The following is an 18,570-nucleotide window of genomic DNA, read 5'->3' as shown; positions in this document are numbered from 1 at the left end:
TAAAAGCGAAAGTAAAATGGTAGCATGGTGCGTGTGTTTTTATTAATTTTTGGTGGCATTTTTGCCCTCAAGCCTCCGTTAATTTCCGACCTTGCTTATGATAATCCAAATGTAGTATTTCCAGTTAATTTGGCTGAAACCTCTGCAGCATGAGACTGTCTTGTTTCACCTTGTAAACAATCTTTGAAGTGTAGTATGTCGTGCACGTCTTTTGCACTTGCTCTGCTCACTGAAGCAAAGTCTTTGAATGAAGGCACGAAAAGCAGCCGATTGCAGTGCGAAACATAACTGTTGTTCAGTGTAGATGCATTTTAGTAGGTGTACTTTTTGTTCCGATTGTATTGTAGTTCTATTCATGAGAATCGATCAGGTCACTCGCACCAGTACGCCTAAATATTTTTTCACACTCGCACGCAGTTATTTTCAGGCGCAAATGCGAGTGAAATGCTCGCACTGTAGAGCCCTGCAGTGTAGTCTGATTCATGAGCGAATGACTGTTTCGAGTTGGTTCATTTAATTAACTGGTCAAAAAGACTTGTTAATCAGTTTGAATCCATCTAACGAATCATTCACTGAATCTTTCAGAGCGATTACTGAATTAACGTCTAAGTAAAGTTACACATTCAAGTTTTTATAACAAAAGGAATTTTTCAAATACTGAAATGTTATGCAAAATAGTTTTTCTGTATGTACACTCATTAATCATGTTATTGTGTTGGTCTCTTTCCAGCATGTGGTGAAACACTACAGGACTCAGTGGGAAATTTCTCATCTCCGGGATATCCTAATGGGTACCCGTCATATACACACTGTGTATGGAGGATCTCTGTCACACCTGGGGAAAAGGTAAGACACTTCTGTGTGTTAAGTGTTTGACTTTACAACAATTTTCAATCCATTTTTTCCTGTAATTGTCTTCATTATGAGGCTGTAGATAAAGAAACGTTGATCCAATGTGTAAAGTTTGACGTATTTGACAGTTGCATGTGTGCTGCCCATTTCAGATAGTATTAAACTTTACCACTATGGACCTTTACAAGAGCAGCCTGTGCTGGTACGACTACATAGAGGTTCGTGATGGATACTGGAGGAAAGCACCATTGTTGGGTACATACATACTGGTGGATTCACCAGGAAATAATCTGGAATTTATTAAGCAATCATATGAATCACCAATGCATGCTTATGGGAAACTATTTCTTATATCTTATTATGTGTGTGTGTGTGTGTATCTTTGCAGGTCGGTTCTGTGGTGATAAAATTCCAGAAGTTTTGGTCTCCACAGACAGTCGGATGTGGATTGAGTTCCGCAGTAGCAGCAACTGGGTTGGAAAGGGATTCGCAGCAGTCTATGAAGGTGTGTGCGTGTTAGAGCTGTCACAATATCAGATTTTACATGGTTATGGTGGCCAAAAGAATTCATAATAAAAATATTATAGCGTTATCCATAGAAATCAAAAAAATTTTGGCCAATGAATCACACTCAAAATACAAGTATAAGCAGGCAGAGAGAGATTTTGTAAGCACAAATGTACAAAAGAACTGCAGACTTAATTGTCTAAATTGTCTAACACCTGGTCTTTTTGTTACATAATCCAAAAAACTCTTTACTTCTTGATTTTCTGTTGTATGATGGGTGGAAACCAGCATTAATACTATAATACATTGTATTAATGCAATACTGTCAACTACTATGTTGGACTGTCAGGTGACCAGGCGCGCCGTTGACAGTTTCTTGTCCATTGCAATTTAATGTCTTAACGGTGAAGTGTGCGGCACTAGTGACACAAAATCAGGATTGTAAAACTGATGACTGCTTCCAAACATATTTCCAAAATACTTCCCCATCTGCCATTGGTCAAATCAACCTACAAATAGATTGCTTATAGCTGACTGCATATTAAATATATAAATATTTTAATAATTCAAATTACATCAGCTTTAACTTTGTATTTTTTTTAAAACAAGTATTACAAAACAATAACATTTTACATAAACATAAATATTTCTGATGACAAATTAAAAATCTCTCTTTGTGTCTGGTAGCAATATGCGGAGGGGAGATTAATAAGGACTCCGGACAGATTCAGTCTCCAAACTATCCAGATGACTACCGTCCATCTAAGGAATGTGTATGGAGGATCACAGTGTCTGAGGGCTACAGCGTGGGCTTGAGCTTTCAGGTCTTTGAGGTGAGGTTGTTGCCTTCTCTCTTTTGGCTGTTTTCTGTTTATATATTTCCGGTCAAGTACTATTCTCACCTTAGCATTCCTCTTTCATTCTCCTCCTTTTCCCTTGTCTTTTCATTCTGAGAAGGAGAGAAAAAGAGGAGAGACGTCACTATTTACATGTGTGCTGTTTAGTTTATGTTTATGATAAACACGCACAAATAGACATACATCATTGTCAAGTTGATTTTCCTATAAGACTGCAGATGTGTGAGGTCAAAAGTCAGGCGTGTTTGATTATTTACATTAAAATGTCAGAATGTTGTTACAAGTCACAAGTATGTATGTGCACCATTGTGTGTGTCAGTAGGTCAAAGGTGTCGAATTGTTCAGAGGAAACAAAAACACACTCTCTCCCTTTGCATACATACATTCACTTTCTTTTGCACGCATAAAGTCTATGTATAAGGAGCAGGACGTGTACCAGACCTGAGAGCCTGGCATATAATATACACAGAGACGCCCGAGATCCTGTTTTTATTGGATTGGTTTCCTAGCCACTGACACCTACTGTAAGGTGCCATAAAAACGCTAATGCCATTAACACATACTGTATTACGCCTGTGTTTGTGCAGATCGAGCGGCATGACAGCTGTGCATATGACTATCTAGAGGTTAGAGACGGTTTGTCTGAGAACAGCCCTCTGATTGGTCGATTCTGCGGCTACGATAAACCTGAAGATATCCGTTCAACCTCCAACACCCTCTGGATGAAATTTGTCTCTGATGGGACTGTAAATAAAGCAGGCTTTGCTGCAAACTTCTTCAAAGGTACACACACACGTACAAAATAGTTTTATCAGAAGCTGATGTTTTGGCCCTTGTCCATTCAACTGATGTGTCTGTGTCATTAAAACAGAGGAAGACGAGTGTCTGAAGCCAGATAATGGGGGCTGTGAACAGAGATGTGTTAACACATTAGGAAGCTTCAAATGTGCCTGTGATCCTGGATACGAACTGGCCCCTGACAAGAAGAGCTGTGAAGGTAAGAAAGTGTGTGATTGTGTTTGCACACACTGCACACAGGTGCTTCCGTCTGCTTGACTCAGACATGCTCAGCGGATGCTCAGGCCAAACTGAACAGTTCAGGAAAACATCCACAGTCAACAGGAAAACAACAAGAACAAACAGCACTTAGGCTACACTCACTCTGCTCAGAAACCACATGATTTCTGTGTCATAAAAAAGCACAATGTGTTGCGGTAACACTAAAATAACACAAAAATCATCAAAGACATGTACTATATAGTTTATATTTAATTGAGTGCTTATTAGTCTGTATACCGCCAGAAAACTGAAGACTGAATCTTTCACTTTTGTGTTTTTAAAAGTTTGTTCTCACTCTTTTTTTCTCCTTCAGCTGCATGTGGTGGCTTGCTGACTAAGTTGAATGGCACAATCACCACCCCAGGTTGGCCTAAGGAATATCCTCCCAATAAGAACTGTGTGTGGCAAGTGGTTGCTCCCACTCAGTACCGCATATCCATGCAGTTTGAAGCCTTTGAACTAGAGGGAAATGAGGTGAGAGCACATACTCGCTAACTCTGTGTGTGTGTCAGTGTGGCACACTCTGTGTTATTGTTTGTGTAGGTAGATAGAAGGATGGATGTTTATCATTGTATTATTTGTCTATTTTATATGTGCAGGTGTGTAAGTATGACTATGTTGAGGTGCGGAGCGGCTTGTCATCAGACTCAAAGCTTCATGGGAAATATTGCGGTACAGAGGTTCCAGAGGTCATCACCTCCCAGTACAACAACATGCGAATCGAGTTCAAATCAGACAACACAGTCTCCAAGAAAGGCTTCAAAGCTCATTTCTTCTCCGGTAAGACCACCATGCCAGCGCTTTTCATTTGAAATGGAGATTTGGAAGTCTTTAGCTATGTTTTGACACCTCCACCCAAGCTCGCTTGTATATATGAATTTCATAATCTAAATTTTGAAAGCTTTTCAAACATTTTCTGAGGTTAAAGGCCCTCTCTCTCTCATGCAATTGTATCGTGAGAAGTTCTGTGGGTTTGGTAAGAAACTATCATTGGAACAGACTACAAATCATTAATCCAAACACTGGAATCTGGACTTGAGCGTAATTGTATTTCTAACCTGTTTGGATACTCGATTGGCACTTGTAAATGTGACATTTTAATGTGCATTGACAATGTTATTTGTAAAATGAAAAGTGTATGTGTGTGAATCAGGGCATTCTCTTCCACAGACAGGCCTGCTCACTGCAAAGAGCGACTCTTTATATTTTTGTCCTGCCAGGATGTTGATAATGATGTGCCAGATTTGATTGGCCAGCAGGTCATGTCAAGGCATGTTTCAGGTACAGCCTTCTCTCGCCTGATTGGTGTTTGGGAATGGATTTGCCCTTACATCTGAGGTGCCTTTAAGAATCCATTCATCTTCTTGGACACTAGGCTCTGTCTCTGTGGCAACAAATGTCCCAGCCTGTTGGGTCAGCAGCATTTGTTGAACTTATTGCATGATGATAAGATGGTGTAATTTTTTACAAATGGTTAAATATTATTTGCAACCATTTGTACTCCACTACTAACATGATTCAGATTTTTGTCTGACTAAAGAGCTCACAAACTAATAATAAATAAAACAGGTAATATATGCAGGAGATTCATATGACAATATTATAATCTCATAATGCTTATTTGCATTATAAACTGTGCAGGAGAAAAAGAGATGTGAGTTCGTGTACAAATATACTTTTAATATCTGCTGATAATAGATGAATGTTCCAGTCAGCTTCATGAAACAAGAATATCAGTTGTGTTCATTTCTTCCCCCATACAGTGAATCCCTGTTTTTATTATTTCATAATCTCACATGAGATCTAGAAGAAAAGACTCAAATTGGTTGGCAAAGGTACAAAGAGAAAGAGATATTTCCTGATTCCAGAAGATGAACCAGATAAACAAGAAAGTTGTGATTAAAAACCAGATCAGTCTTTGTTGGGAATAGTAATATTAAAGTTTAAAAAGTGTTGTTCCTTATAGCTGTCAAAGACCCCCAGTTTAATGTCCCTACTCATGCCTTCTTCCAACCATACAACCTTCTTCCAAAACCCAGTCAAACTAATGTCAGCAAACCTGAATGCAAACTCAAAAATACATTATTTCTGATAGGCTAGTTTTCATGTTTTAAAAAAATCACACCGCTTATTACTTTTAGCTGAAGCATAAGCAGGGTCTGCCACTTTATGAGTCATCTGTTTGTATTTGGCTCTTCTGGATAGATTTGTACAGTATAAATGGAATGCACAAATGAATGTTTCGCTTACGCACTTGGTGAATGAGTCCCGCTGTATGCGCCATGTGTGTGAGTGGGAAAGAGAATAAGCTCAATTCTCAATGAGTTATAATAGCATCACACTCATTGTCTGGAAGTCCCTGAGGTTGGATTTTTGCTGGCCCAGTGCCAGCAGACTTAGGGAGGTCCCCAGAGCCCTCCCACATGCTCCTGATCTGTGTGAGTGTGTATTGAGTCGAATGAGAGTGCCGAACTGGAAACAGTGAAAGAGGGGATTCATTTCTTGTAAATGCACAGGAAAGAAAGCAAGATTCTGATACGCTTGTAAAATTATTTTTTGGAGTAGGGTTGATTTTTGAGAGGCACCCCTACAGCACACTTGTGTCTCTTCAGCTGTGGCATTTTATGATCATTCTTTTATTAATAATAAAACAACAAGAAATCGTTCAAGACATAATACATGATTGAAAACGGCATTAATTATGAAAAATGTGTGGTAACCCTCAAAGACTTTGGCTCTTTAGCTGTCTCTCCATCTGTCATGCATTGGGTTTGATGAATATGCTGGTGGTTTTGAGCAGTGGTGGAAGTGTGATAATTAGCCAAACCTGAGACTTCCATGGAAATAACAGCTTTTGACTCATAGGACGCTGTGGTGTATACGCAATGGGGGGATAAACATAAGGAATCATTGACTGTTTCTTAACATACACCATTAAAGGGTTCGTTCACCCAAAAAAAAAAAAAAAAAAAAAAATGTCACCAATGTCATTCCAAACCCGTGAGACTTTTGTTTATCTTCAAAACACAAATGAAGATATTTTAAATGAAATCTGAAAGATTTCTTTACCTCCATTGACACTCCACGCAACTACCACTTTGTCACTTCAAAAAGTTTATAAAGAGATTGTGAAACTAAAGCGATTGTGTCTCTTCAGAAAATTTGGACTAAACCACTCAATTCATATGGATTAGTTTTACAGTCTCTTTATTAACTTTTTGAATCGTCAAAGTGGTAGTTGCATGGACTGTCAATGGCGGGACAGAAATCTCGTAGATTTAATTTAAAATATCTTCATTTGTGTTTTGAAGATGAATGAAAGTCTTATGGGTTTGGAACGACATGAGGGTGAGTAATTGATGACAGAATTTTAATTTTTGGGTGAACTAACCCTTTAACTGACACATTCAGTTTACTCTTATCAGACACATAAACTAAATATGCTATCACTTTTTCTTAATCGCTTAGCACTTCCCCAACAACATACAGTATGTATCTCCATACTCTCCTGTCTTCTTGTTTTAAAGGGGGCATTTGTGCCCAATTATATATAAGCTTATTTGCAAGAGTGTTGTTTTTGTGCCAAGTTAACTAAAGGAATTATGCAAATCAGATAATGGTACATCTATAATATATGCATCTATAATTAGCCTAATTTACATAAAATGAAGGTGTGTTTGTGTTAGAAAAAATGCCAGTGTCTTAATTTAAATATGGCGCTGCCTTATTTCATTGCATTTAGCATGTGGTTAAATGGATTTTGGGTGGTTAGCGAATATGCAGATTTTCGTGTTGAACTATCACAGATAAAAGTGACATTACTGTGAATTTACCCATTATTTTTTTTCCTTCTCCATGTTGTTTTTAAGATTTTCTTCCATCTTCTTTGGTTAATTAACCGATATAGACATTTAACCTCAATCACTCACAGTAATTGCTCTTTAGAGAAAAATAAATATCACAATCAGACTCCAGATGTCAGAAATTATTATTACGCTGAAGAGCACATTGTTTTATTTCTCTCAACAATCACAGGCCTCTCATGCAGATTTCAAAATGTCTCAATCAAAGGATATAAAAATAAGTTGAGAAATCAAAAGGATCTGGTTGGATCTCACTGTTCATCACTCTCTTCTCTTTCTGTTACAGATAAAGATGAATGTTCAAAGGATAACGGTGGATGCCAGCATGAGTGTATCAACACTATCGGCAGCTATGTGTGCCAGTGCCGCAACGGCTTTATTCTGCATGAGAACAAACACGACTGCAAGGAAGGTATGTACAGGCACTCACAAAAGAATAATAGTGGCTAGGAGAGGATAAGTGAGGGTAGTCATCTGGCAGTGGCACATCTAGCATGTGTAAGCATGTTGATTTATACTACATTTTGCTGAATATGAGCAAAAATCCACACAAAAAAAAAAAAAAACCCTGCAGCTCTCTTCTCAGCATTTAAGATGCAGAGCAATTCATTTCCGTGTCACTTTTCTGCCAGTTTTTTTCTTTTTGCCTCTATTAAGGCTTTAAATATGAATCACATTTAAGATTTGACTATAAAACAATCCCATATTTTTTCAGATTTTTCCATATTATGAGGAGTCTGATATCAATTTCAATCTGACCTTGACAGTTGCAGCACATTTCAATATGGATTGTTTGCAGGCTTTAAAGAAACTGTGTTATGAAGAATGGGGCAGTTTTTGTATAAATAAAACTACACTGGAGCCGATACACTGGAGTACACAACAAAGCATGGATGATCATTTCACATGTGAAGAGGCCATTTACACAGAGGTCTTAAAGGCATAGAAGCAAAACAACCCTGTTTATACAGTGAGAGTGAGGTCAGATAAAATGATGAAAGACAAAACTTTTAAAAACAGTTAATAATTAAATAATCTTATAATAAAGCAGTGTAAACAAAAAACTAATTTAGAGCTGCATTATAAATACAATGAATGAGGTGACCGAACTTAAAGTCTTAAAGTAAACTTTGAAACAGTTGTCCTCCAGATCTCCCCACATGTTGAAGCATTTAGATGGTCTGTTATAGTCAAAGAGTGTCTCCCACTAAACCTCGCCTTTCATACAAGCACTATCAACCTCCAGTGCAGCTCTGCCCTGCAGGCCTTTTAACATTTTTGTGGGCTTTGGAAAGTTTAAAGCAGTGTGTGTGTTTCTCTTTGAAAAGAAAAACAGTTAGACCTGAGGAGAGGAGGATAGAGATATTACCCTTTAAGCTCCAGAGTCAGGGTCAAGAAGTTAAACCAGCGGCATCCTGAAATACAGACACACACACACACACACACACACACACACACACACACACACACACACACACACACACACACACACACACACACACTCACACTCACTCACTCAGTCTTTACTGTCTCTTCAAGGCTAGCTCACTGACTTTGATTTTAAACATCTGGAGTTTCACAAAGCTTCAAAGTCTTAATCCTGCTTCTGTTTTCATTTTCCTTTGTGCATGTGCATGTATATGCGTGAGATGTATATCTCTTAAAAAGTCTCTCAGTAGCAACACTAGACCAGCTTTACTAGTTGCTTATACAAGTACTACTAGTATATTTACACAAGAATATCATCATAACAAAGTCAAAAGGACTGTCTGGTATATTATGCCTTTAATGACGATACTGTAAAATTAATGACTTTGTCATGTGTAGTCTAATGAAACTAGAGAGAGAGCAAAACATAGATAGCCTATGGGCTGATATAACACACTTCTAAAGTTTGACCTAGAAACACACACACAAACTCTTTTCAAGTCACCTTATGTATACACATTTAAAAACACGCACAAAACAGCAGTGTTTGTGTGCATGTGTGAGTGTGAACACTAGAGGCAGAATACTGAAAATACCTTTGTTCACTAATGCACACTGACCTGATTATCAGAGGGAAGAATAGAGGCTTATCCAGACTTAGTGCTCGTGTGTGTGTGTGTGTGTGTGTGTGTGTGTGTGTGTGTGTGTGTGTGTGTAGTATGATAGTGGTAATACTGTAGATGATACAGTGGGGTCCAAAAGTCTAATGCCACATTGAAAATCTGTTTTTTTTTATATATTTAAATCTGAAAAAATAGGATTTAAAAATAAATAAATAAAATAAAAGTTATGATATAAAGTGAAGAAGAATCAATTAGAGTTCAGAACATCTTAGGCCACTAATCAAATAAGCACATTTGTGCCACTGACCATGTGAACTCCTTTGTACAAAAGGTCAAATTGTCAGCTTCCATTGAACCACAAGATCTTGGAACATTCTCAAATCATGTTGGATAAGATGATCATCAGGTTTTACACAAATTTGTATAGTTCATGCAGCTCGAGTGGTTCGGCCATTGAAGCAGAGGGGAGATATAAGGCAAGGCAAGTTTATTTATATAACACATTTCATACACAAAATGCTTTACATAAAAATTAGAAATATGAATGAAAAACGGTAATCAAAAGAATAAATAAATAGGTATACATTAAAATAAATATGAGAGTCAAAAAAGACAAAAGGCTTAAAATAAACAGTACAGTGCAATCGGTATAGTGCTGAAACTGTGCTCAATCACATAAACTTCATTCATCAATTCAACTTTTCACAATAAATAAAATAATTTTCACTAGTGGTCTCAAACTTTCGGTCCCTACTCTATGTGAAGACAGAGAAAGCCACGGCAGGTCGGATTGTTCTCAGTCATTCATATTGGAAAACACCCACTCTTAACACACATATACATACTCTGCAGGGTTTTGGTGAAAATGTTTATCTGACCCGATTTCTCAAGGTCACAGCAGGTTAACTGACAGTGTGGATCTATCTGTAATCACATGTCCTTGTGCACACACATAAGCAAACTCACACACACATTTTGCCAAAAATTCCAAAGGAATGTTTTGAATATTTTCTAGTGAGGATAGGTTAAAGAGAGCTAGTCTCTTGTAAGAGAGATCTACTCTAGCTTATTGTAAAGGTGAGTCTCAGGTAAACCTATGAGCCCAGGTAAACATACTAAAGGTTAAGCATTCTGTAATAGTCTTTCTGTGACACCTCACAACCAGGGCAAAGTTCAAAGTTTGAGTTGCTACTCTTCATTTGGAAAAAGGTGATGTCAAACATCTCAGAAAGCAAGTGAAGTCACATAAATGAGAATTTTATTGCTTTTTGTTTACTGTGTTTTGACTTAAAGTGTTTTGACTTAAAGTTGACCCTTTCACAGACTGATGTTAACTACTGTAAATTCATCATAACATCGTAAATTTAGCAAAGTTTTTCATATAAAAAAAAAAACTGTATGTACATTTTTAACACTATATTTTGTTATATTCACATAAAAAACTGCTTTGTGGGTGTTTGGGAGTGATGGCAAATTTGACATTTTTCTCTCTTCTGACCATGATATTTTTTTCCTCTTTTGGAAAGTCATAGAAATGCTATCATGGATTTTTTCTTTTGCTTTTTTCAAAATATATTTGTTGTAGCTTTCATTCACCACTGTAGAAGGTTACCTAACTATGACGACTTCTGCTTCTTAGGTCCATCAATGCTGCTAAAAGATTATGGGTTTTGACACTAAAATGATGTAGCAAAAAGCTTTTCAAATCTGATCATTTATTTTTCAAAGATAGATTTATTTAAAGAAAAAAAAAACATTTATTGAATGATAAACTTTCAGCTCAACACGTTGTACCACATTTAAATCCATTCCACAGAATTCCAAAGATTTCCCCCCTAAATTCTGCCTGGGAGTACTCATGGGCCATTCTTATCTAAACTTTATTACTCACATGTTGTTATTATTGTGCTGCATCACTGTTTCTAATGATCTTTACCCTCTTCACCCCATGCCTGTTTATCAGCTGAGTGTGAGCACAAGATCCACAGCACGAGTGGAACCATCAGCAGTCCCAACTGGCCTGACAAGTACCCCAGCAGAAAGGAGTGCACATGGGACATCACCGCCACACCCGGCCACCGGGTCAAAATTGTGAGTCTTTGTAATACTTCTATGTTTGCTACTGTTAAAGGGATAGTTCACCCAAAAATGAAAATTATCCCATGAATTACTCACCCTCAAGCCATCCTAGGTGTATATGTCGTCATCTTTCAGACAAACACAATTGGAGATATTATTTAAAAATATCCTGGCTCTGCCAAGCTTTATAATAGAAGTGAACGGGGGCGTGTTTTGAAGCCCCCCCCCAAAAAAATGCATCTATCCATCATAAAATATAATCCATACGGCTCAGGGGGGTTAATAAAGGCCTTCTGAAATGAATCAATGGGTTTTTGTAAGAAAAATATCATATTTAAAACTTTAAAACATCAAAACTATCCCTTTAAACACACCTTTACATTAAACACAAACAACATCTCAACCTTTACACTCAGAAAAAACGTACACAGACCTCTGCGGTCACTGACCTGAGTAGTGACACAAACATATATGTAATCCTATTGTGGTCCTCTCACGTTTAAAGACAATCTCACATCACACACATTCCCACTCACACATGCTCACATAAACATGCACACATGTATAATCTCCTCTCAAACAAACACGTGTCCATGCAAACACTTACACATGCATCAAGACCTCTCCACCCCAATACGTAGACATATACACGCTCTAGCACAAGCCAAGACATTTAATAATTCTTAATAATAAGGCTTGAGCAGTTGTGTCCTTTAGCTCATATTTCAATTCATAGTTAGGATTTTAACATACTGTACTAGTGTGTCAAAGCAAACATGTTAGCAAACCGCTATGGCAGAGGTTTAAAGGGTGATCTCAGTGTCTCCCACTGCTGTCTGGATCTGACTTCTGAGTCGTCTGTTTAGACCTAAACTGATCCTAAATGGCCCTCATCTCTCAGAACGCAAGTCAAGTCACAAAAAGGGGAATTTTATTGTTTGTTTGGATGAGGTACAAGTGTTTTGGGGATTGATCGTTTTAGGGTCCATTAGAATTAATATATCATTTCGGCATTAATGTTTGAAGTTCTCATAATAATACATTTGTAGAGTAACTTTATCACCACGGCTTTGCTTTCATTGCTGTCTCTATGTGTAGTGGTAACAGCTGGCTTTTTATGTAATGCTAATGTTGTGAGCACAAAAGGTACAACGACTTTAAAACATATAATTCAAACTCATGCAAATCAGGGATTTGCAGATGGTCCAAAACAACCCAGTTTTGAGTTTTATTAAGGCAAGCCACTTAGTGGCCAGCTAGGCAACGCCCTCAACCAGCAATTTTCTATGTAGCCCGACAAGGAACCTACATTTACAGAAAGCTCTGGAGATGTATGTAGAAACACCCATCATTCACACATCCCTACCCTTGCATATTTGTTTATTAAATATTTTGCTGAAAGAAGTCTCTTATGCTCACCAAGGGTGCATTTATTTGATTAAAAATACAATAAAAACAGTAATAGTGTGAAATATTTTCAAAACTTACAAATATTATCTATTTTAATATATAATAAAATGTAATTTATTCCTGTGATGGCAAAGCTGAATTTTCAGCAGCCATTACTCTAGCCTTCAGTGTCGCATGATCCTTAAGAAATCATTCTAATATTCTCAAGAAACATTTCTTATTATCAATGTTAAAAAACAGTTGTGCTGCTTAATATTTCAGGATCCGTTAATAACTGGAAAATTTAAAAGAACAGAATTTATTTAAAATATAATTTTTTTTAACAATATAAAAGTCTTTACTGTCCATTTTGATCAATTTATTACATCTTTCTTTTGAATTGAAGTATTAATTTCTTACATAACTTTTGAACAGTATTGTATCATTTCAGTAATGTTTCAGCAACATCAAAACTGTACAGTCTGACTACAATGGTATCAAATACATTTATTCAGTTTATTCAAATTTAGGTTCTTTAGCTCAAATAACACTAAAAAAATATTTTTAGGAGGGTCCTACTAATGTGTATGAACAGTTTAGAATAAAAAACAAACAAAAAAGGCAACTGTGTCTTTTAACTGAAAGTTGAGATTTTCATTCCAGAAGTCCGATTCACCGCTGGTTCCCTAGAGATTTTTCTATGGGGTTTTTCAATTTATGAGTAAGCCTGCAGTAAACATAACACTGACAATACTTTGACGTTTTGTTCTACAGCGCACATTGCACACAATCACACTCCAAGCTGTCTTATCTAGTTATTTATTCAAAAAGTATTTTCAAAAATGAACATACAAAATTTGTGTTTTCTGTATGTGTGTAATTTACGTTGTAGAACAAAACGCAAAAGTATCGCCAAGTTAAGTTTACCACAGGCTTTATTTTACTCATAAATTGAAAAACCCCATAGGAAAATCTCGAGGGAACCAGGGTTTTTGACGTCATCCCTGCACTACTCTATAGACAACTGGCTTGTCCCATTCACAACCAGACATGTTTATCTGCATTTTAATATGCCAAATGTGTTCAGCTTTTAGCTGAGGAGGTCGAAGAGGAGAAACCTTTTCTTACTGTTGTTCAGCTAAAATTGTTGTGTCAGTGACTGCTGCAAAATTCTTTCCTCTTGTTAATTTTTCCTCTGTTGTCTCTTTCTGTTTCTAGTCTTTTAATGAGTTTGAGATTGAGCAGCACCAGGAATGCGCATATGATCACCTGGAGGCCTTTGACGGTGACTCGGACAAGACGCCCATCCTGAGCCGTCTGTGCGGCAGTAAAATTCCAGAACCGCTCATCTCCACAGGCAACAAGATGTACCTGCGATTCATCTCCGACGCCTCAGTGCAGCGGAAAGGCTTTCAGGCCACTCACTCCACTGGTAACTACCATGTCTTTTCTGTGTCTGATGTTGTGGTTTATAATTATTTGCATGTATAGCACTTGGATCAAATGTGAGCAATTCTCATTTCATGCTTACAGTTTAATAGAGCCCTCTAGTGTATCAATACAGCATTACATGGTGATTAGAATCCCTAAAGTGTTGCCTTTTCTCATTTGACTTGTCGCTAAGCTTTGCCCACCCTGGTTACTGTTGTTTATTACAGTCAACAGAAAAGAAAAAAAGACATTTGTTAGCTATTACAACTGATAACATTAGTATAAGTGAACAGAACCGTTTCTGAAGGGTCAACAGATTTTTAAGTAAATCAATGATGATCATTATTGACAGTATATGTGTATGTGTTTGTATGCAGAGTGTGGTGGTAGGCTGAAAGCAGAGGCACGTCAGAAGAACCTGTATTCTCATGCTCAATTTGGGGATAATAACTACCCCGGCCACACCGACTGCGAGTGGCTCATAACAGCAGAGTCGGGTTATGGCATCGAGCTCACTTTCACCACCTTTGAGGTAGAGGAGGAGGCAGATTGCGGGTATGACTACATCGAACTTTACGATGGCTATGACACCGGAGCGCACAAACTCGGACGCTTTTGTGGATCTGGGGTATGAGCTGTGTGTGCTATGAGTAATCTATTCTTATGACATACAGATCGTTGTATTTCTTCTACTGACCCCTCTCTCCTGTGTTTAGCCCCGTGAGGAGATTTACTCTGCTGGCGATGCCGTGTTGATCCATTTCCACTCTGATGACACAATCAGTAAGAAAGGCTTCCACATCCACTACACTAGTACAAAGTTCCAGGAGGCGCTACACACACGCAAGTAACGTCTCCCCTAGAGGCGAGAAAGACTCTAGAGAGCACAGGGATGCTACAACAAGGAGAAACAGACTCCAGAAAACTATTGAGATTGATTTTTGTCAATCAAAGACCCTGCCGTGATGTGTTTCCTGCATTGGATTTGCCTCTTTATGTTCAGCCAATGTGGAAGTACTGTCATATTGACCCTAAACACCGATCAGCTGCTCTTATGTGTGGGATAGCTCCGCCCACTGGAGTGCTGTCCTGCGCTCTCTGAGTGGACCAGTGCAGTAAATCAACCCCTGGACAAACACACACACTCACACACAAAAACTTTTTGTTGGCTCTCTGTTTTTCAGATAGGACGGTGATAGTCATGTAAAATAACCGAAATGAAGAGACAATGACAATTAAGTAACTTCTATTGAACTTGTGTGTGTGTGTGTGCATGTCGCTCTGGACAGCATGGACAGTTTGGCTGCTGATGCCACACCACACTGTACCTCAGCTAAAATGTGTGTGTGTGTGTGTGTGTGTGTGTGTGTGTGTGTGTGTGTGTGTGTGTGTGTGTGTGTGTGCGTGTGTGTGTGTGTGTGTGTGTGTTTGTGTGTATGTATGTGTATGTATGTGATTGTGTGTGTTTGAGAGAGAGTGAGGCCTTCAAATACCAGCCTGAACTCATTCAAATGTTTGTAAAATTATGTGGTTGTAATTTTACAATTATTCTGTTATTCTGTCTTTATAGCAAAACCCATTTTTCTCCATCAAAAGTGAATATGTAGCCCTATTTAACAATAAGCTTACTTACATATATGTAGCCCATTGCTTATGTCTGCTGTGACGGACATAGCAATTCAACGCAAGTGGTTATGACTACAAAGCTGTTTTAAGACAGTGGGACTCATTCACTAAGCTTGAGTTTGTGGGTGAAATCTTGAACAAACATTTTAAGAAACAACACCAATAACTCTGGGTGGCCTTATAATCATGTTAAGATGTTAAGGATAAGAACAAATTCATGTGTGTACACGTGTTGTGAGTTAGGCATTAATTTTGTTTTTTTGAGAAGTTCTCTTGTGCGTACAAATTCAAAATAATCCACACAAGTTGTTAGTGAATGAGACCCAGTTGTGCTTCATTCGTGAGCAGGCCCATAAGGAATCTGCGTGCAATTGTCATTTACAAAGATCCCCCATGCCTTGTGTGTTCATTTATTAAATACTTTGTATAATTAAATTATGTTTTTAACATTATATTCACCATTTCTGTTCTGAAGAATTCCATAGATTTTTTTTTTTCTGCAGATTTCATTTGGGCCTTCTCATGAGTTGCAGAAACCATGTGAAGTTGTTTGAGTTTGAATTGTTTTTGTGTGTGTGAGAGAGAAAAATGAATATTCTATAATTTGCCTGTTGAAGAAACCAGTGGTTTTCTCACTCTTCCAGTAACGCCTCCTGAAGAAGTGAACCGTGAACATGATGTGAACATAAATTGATGTCATAAAGCCTTGCATAATATGTCTGTTACAGCTGTGACAACTGACTACAACCACCTTAACCCTGTGCGCTTTATATGCACTTAACGCAAAAGACTGTATGGAACTGTGTGCTCTCCAGTCGTGGAAATGAACCCATGAGCAGTACCAATGAAGCTGAAAAACTCACGTAATCTCAATGAAAATTTTACAGACTCATAGCAAGGGAACGTTCTCAGTTGCTATATTCCCAAATGACGAGTTTTCCCTGCTTGGAAAAAAGCAAAGTCGCTGTTGAAGGGAATTCCTACGGTGCTATTCAGTGTCTCAAAAAAACGACAGGTCCCATGAGGCAATGCTCCAGCCATTCAGTGAATGCGTTGGTGCAATGGAGATGCAACGTTAAAATAATGTTGCTTATCAACACAGAACATTGACTCACAGCATTGACAGCACTAGTGTTGTGGAGGAACAATTATTGCCTTAGAACCAAAATGTACATTCTTGCACATGATTATGTTTCTGTAGATAATTGTTTTTTTTCCCCCAAATTATTATTATATTTTATTTGATATTAAGTTTAAAGAACTTGAACCTTTATGTTAAAAAAAGAAATTGAAATGGACTGACCTGAAGCCGTCCCATTCTGTCCAGTTACACAAACACACGCACACATATCTGCATATATTCTTATATATGATCATGTGCAAACACACACACACACACACACACGCACACAAAATAATGTTATGTTAATATTAATGCTTTAAAGTCGGCAGTACGACTGTGTGAACTGTGACGTGTGTGCATCTGTTGGTCACAGGTCATGTGACTGTTCTGACTCGTGTGAGTATTTCTGTATGTGCCAAGCTCCTGTTGATTCCACTCTTGATGAACTATGACATATGACAATGTGAAAAATGATTTATTCACCTGTTTCATCATCAGCCTAATGATGAAGGAGGACACTTCACTCTCAACAGTGATTAAACTCATGTCAGGTCAATTAAATGTGCAGTCTCGTTTGTTCTTATCTCTCATCTCTCCTCTCTACTTGTACATGTTCTTTGCGCTGTTCTTGCACTGTTCTAAATACATAGTTATAAATACATAGTTCTGTCATGAAACTCTGATGGCGCAGGCTGATGGGTCTTAATGCAAGCTGAGGATAATTACAGAGTTAACTACTGGCACAAGCAGCCAATGAGCTTGTTGCTCACACATTTAAATGGCTGGTTACATTCACTATTGCAGTTTGCAGCACGCTTTAGAGTTCCTCTAAAACCCTCCACTTTCACCAGCTCCACCTGTATAGATCTGCTATGGGTTATTGATATATGCTATTTGTGCAGCAGCACTATGTCTTACTCACAGCAGTGTATCGGCTTTTGTATTGGCAGTAGCAAGTTCCTGTACTTGCTCTGCAGCAGCAGCAATAATCAGCAGCAGCAGCAATAATCTACAACAACAGCAATAATCTACAGCAAGCAGCGTAGCAGATCTATTCCGCCAAGACCAAATACATTAACATTGTCATATCCATTAACATGCTAACAATCTTCTGAGAGTTGTCATGATAGAAATATGTTGGCTGATGGATGATATAGTATAATGTATGTATATGCAGACAGAAAAGTCAAAACTCTCTATATTTGAGCTTCCTCACAGTCACTCTGAACATTGTCTCAGACAATATAAGCAGAAGGAAGGAGTCCTAAAACTTGGAAATGATTTATCAGTTTTGGAGACCCAGTTCCATCATCCTGAAGTCCAGAGATGGGCATAAATACATGGAAATGTATTTAAAATAAAAATGCATAATACCTCAATAAAAATTTGTCAAAATAAATTACCAAATACTGTGTAGATTTTTCAGAATACAAATACAGTATTTTTAAAAATACATAAATAATTAAATACATGTGAAATTGGTCATTCAGTGAAGTATCACTTTTAGGCAGAAACCTATCTGGACCTATTCTGAATTTACGTGAACACTTGGATTTTGACATTTTTTTTGTGTGTGTATTTGACTGTTTAGCCATTCACACGAGTTAAGCCAAAAGTATACTTGTCGGTAATTTCGGAGCGCGCGCACAGAAAGTTGCCTGTCAGCCTGCGAGTACTGAATTTGAGTTCTCTTTCATGGCATATTGCACTTTGAATATATATATATATTTTTT

General features: G+C 37.7%; 1 protein-coding gene across 2 annotated transcripts in view; it reads left to right on the top strand.

Annotated features, from left to right (window-relative positions):
• The window catches only part of tll1 (tolloid-like 1), a 52,720-nt gene extending 35,322 nt beyond the window's left edge, over positions 1 to 17,398 (top strand). For both annotated transcript variants that reach the window (XM_051903897.1, XM_051903889.1), the window contains exons 10-22: positions 731 to 846; positions 1,005 to 1,107; positions 1,241 to 1,357; positions 2,047 to 2,192; positions 2,804 to 2,999; positions 3,088 to 3,213; positions 3,589 to 3,749; positions 3,875 to 4,055; positions 7,425 to 7,550; positions 11,153 to 11,280; positions 13,876 to 14,089; positions 14,466 to 14,716; positions 14,805 to 17,398. In XM_051903897.1, coding sequence (XP_051759857.1) covers positions 731 to 846; positions 1,005 to 1,107; positions 1,241 to 1,357; positions 2,047 to 2,192; positions 2,804 to 2,999; positions 3,088 to 3,213; positions 3,589 to 3,749; positions 3,875 to 4,055; positions 7,425 to 7,550; positions 11,153 to 11,280; positions 13,876 to 14,089; positions 14,466 to 14,716; positions 14,805 to 14,939 — 2,000 coding nt within the window. In that variant the 3' untranslated portion in view covers positions 14,940 to 17,398. The remainder of the gene's footprint in view (positions 1 to 730; positions 847 to 1,004; positions 1,108 to 1,240; positions 1,358 to 2,046; positions 2,193 to 2,803; positions 3,000 to 3,087; positions 3,214 to 3,588; positions 3,750 to 3,874; positions 4,056 to 7,424; positions 7,551 to 11,152; positions 11,281 to 13,875; positions 14,090 to 14,465; positions 14,717 to 14,804) is intronic.
• Positions 17,399 to 18,570: the final 1,172 nt, after the last annotated feature.

Source organism: Ctenopharyngodon idella, chromosome 1 (assembly GCF_019924925.1).
Source record: "Ctenopharyngodon idella isolate HZGC_01 chromosome 1, HZGC01, whole genome shotgun sequence".
Taxonomy (NCBI): domain Eukaryota; kingdom Metazoa; phylum Chordata; class Actinopteri; order Cypriniformes; family Xenocyprididae; genus Ctenopharyngodon; species Ctenopharyngodon idella.
Note: the sequence above shows the minus strand (reverse complement) of the source record. Positions and strands in the feature narration are given on the sequence as shown.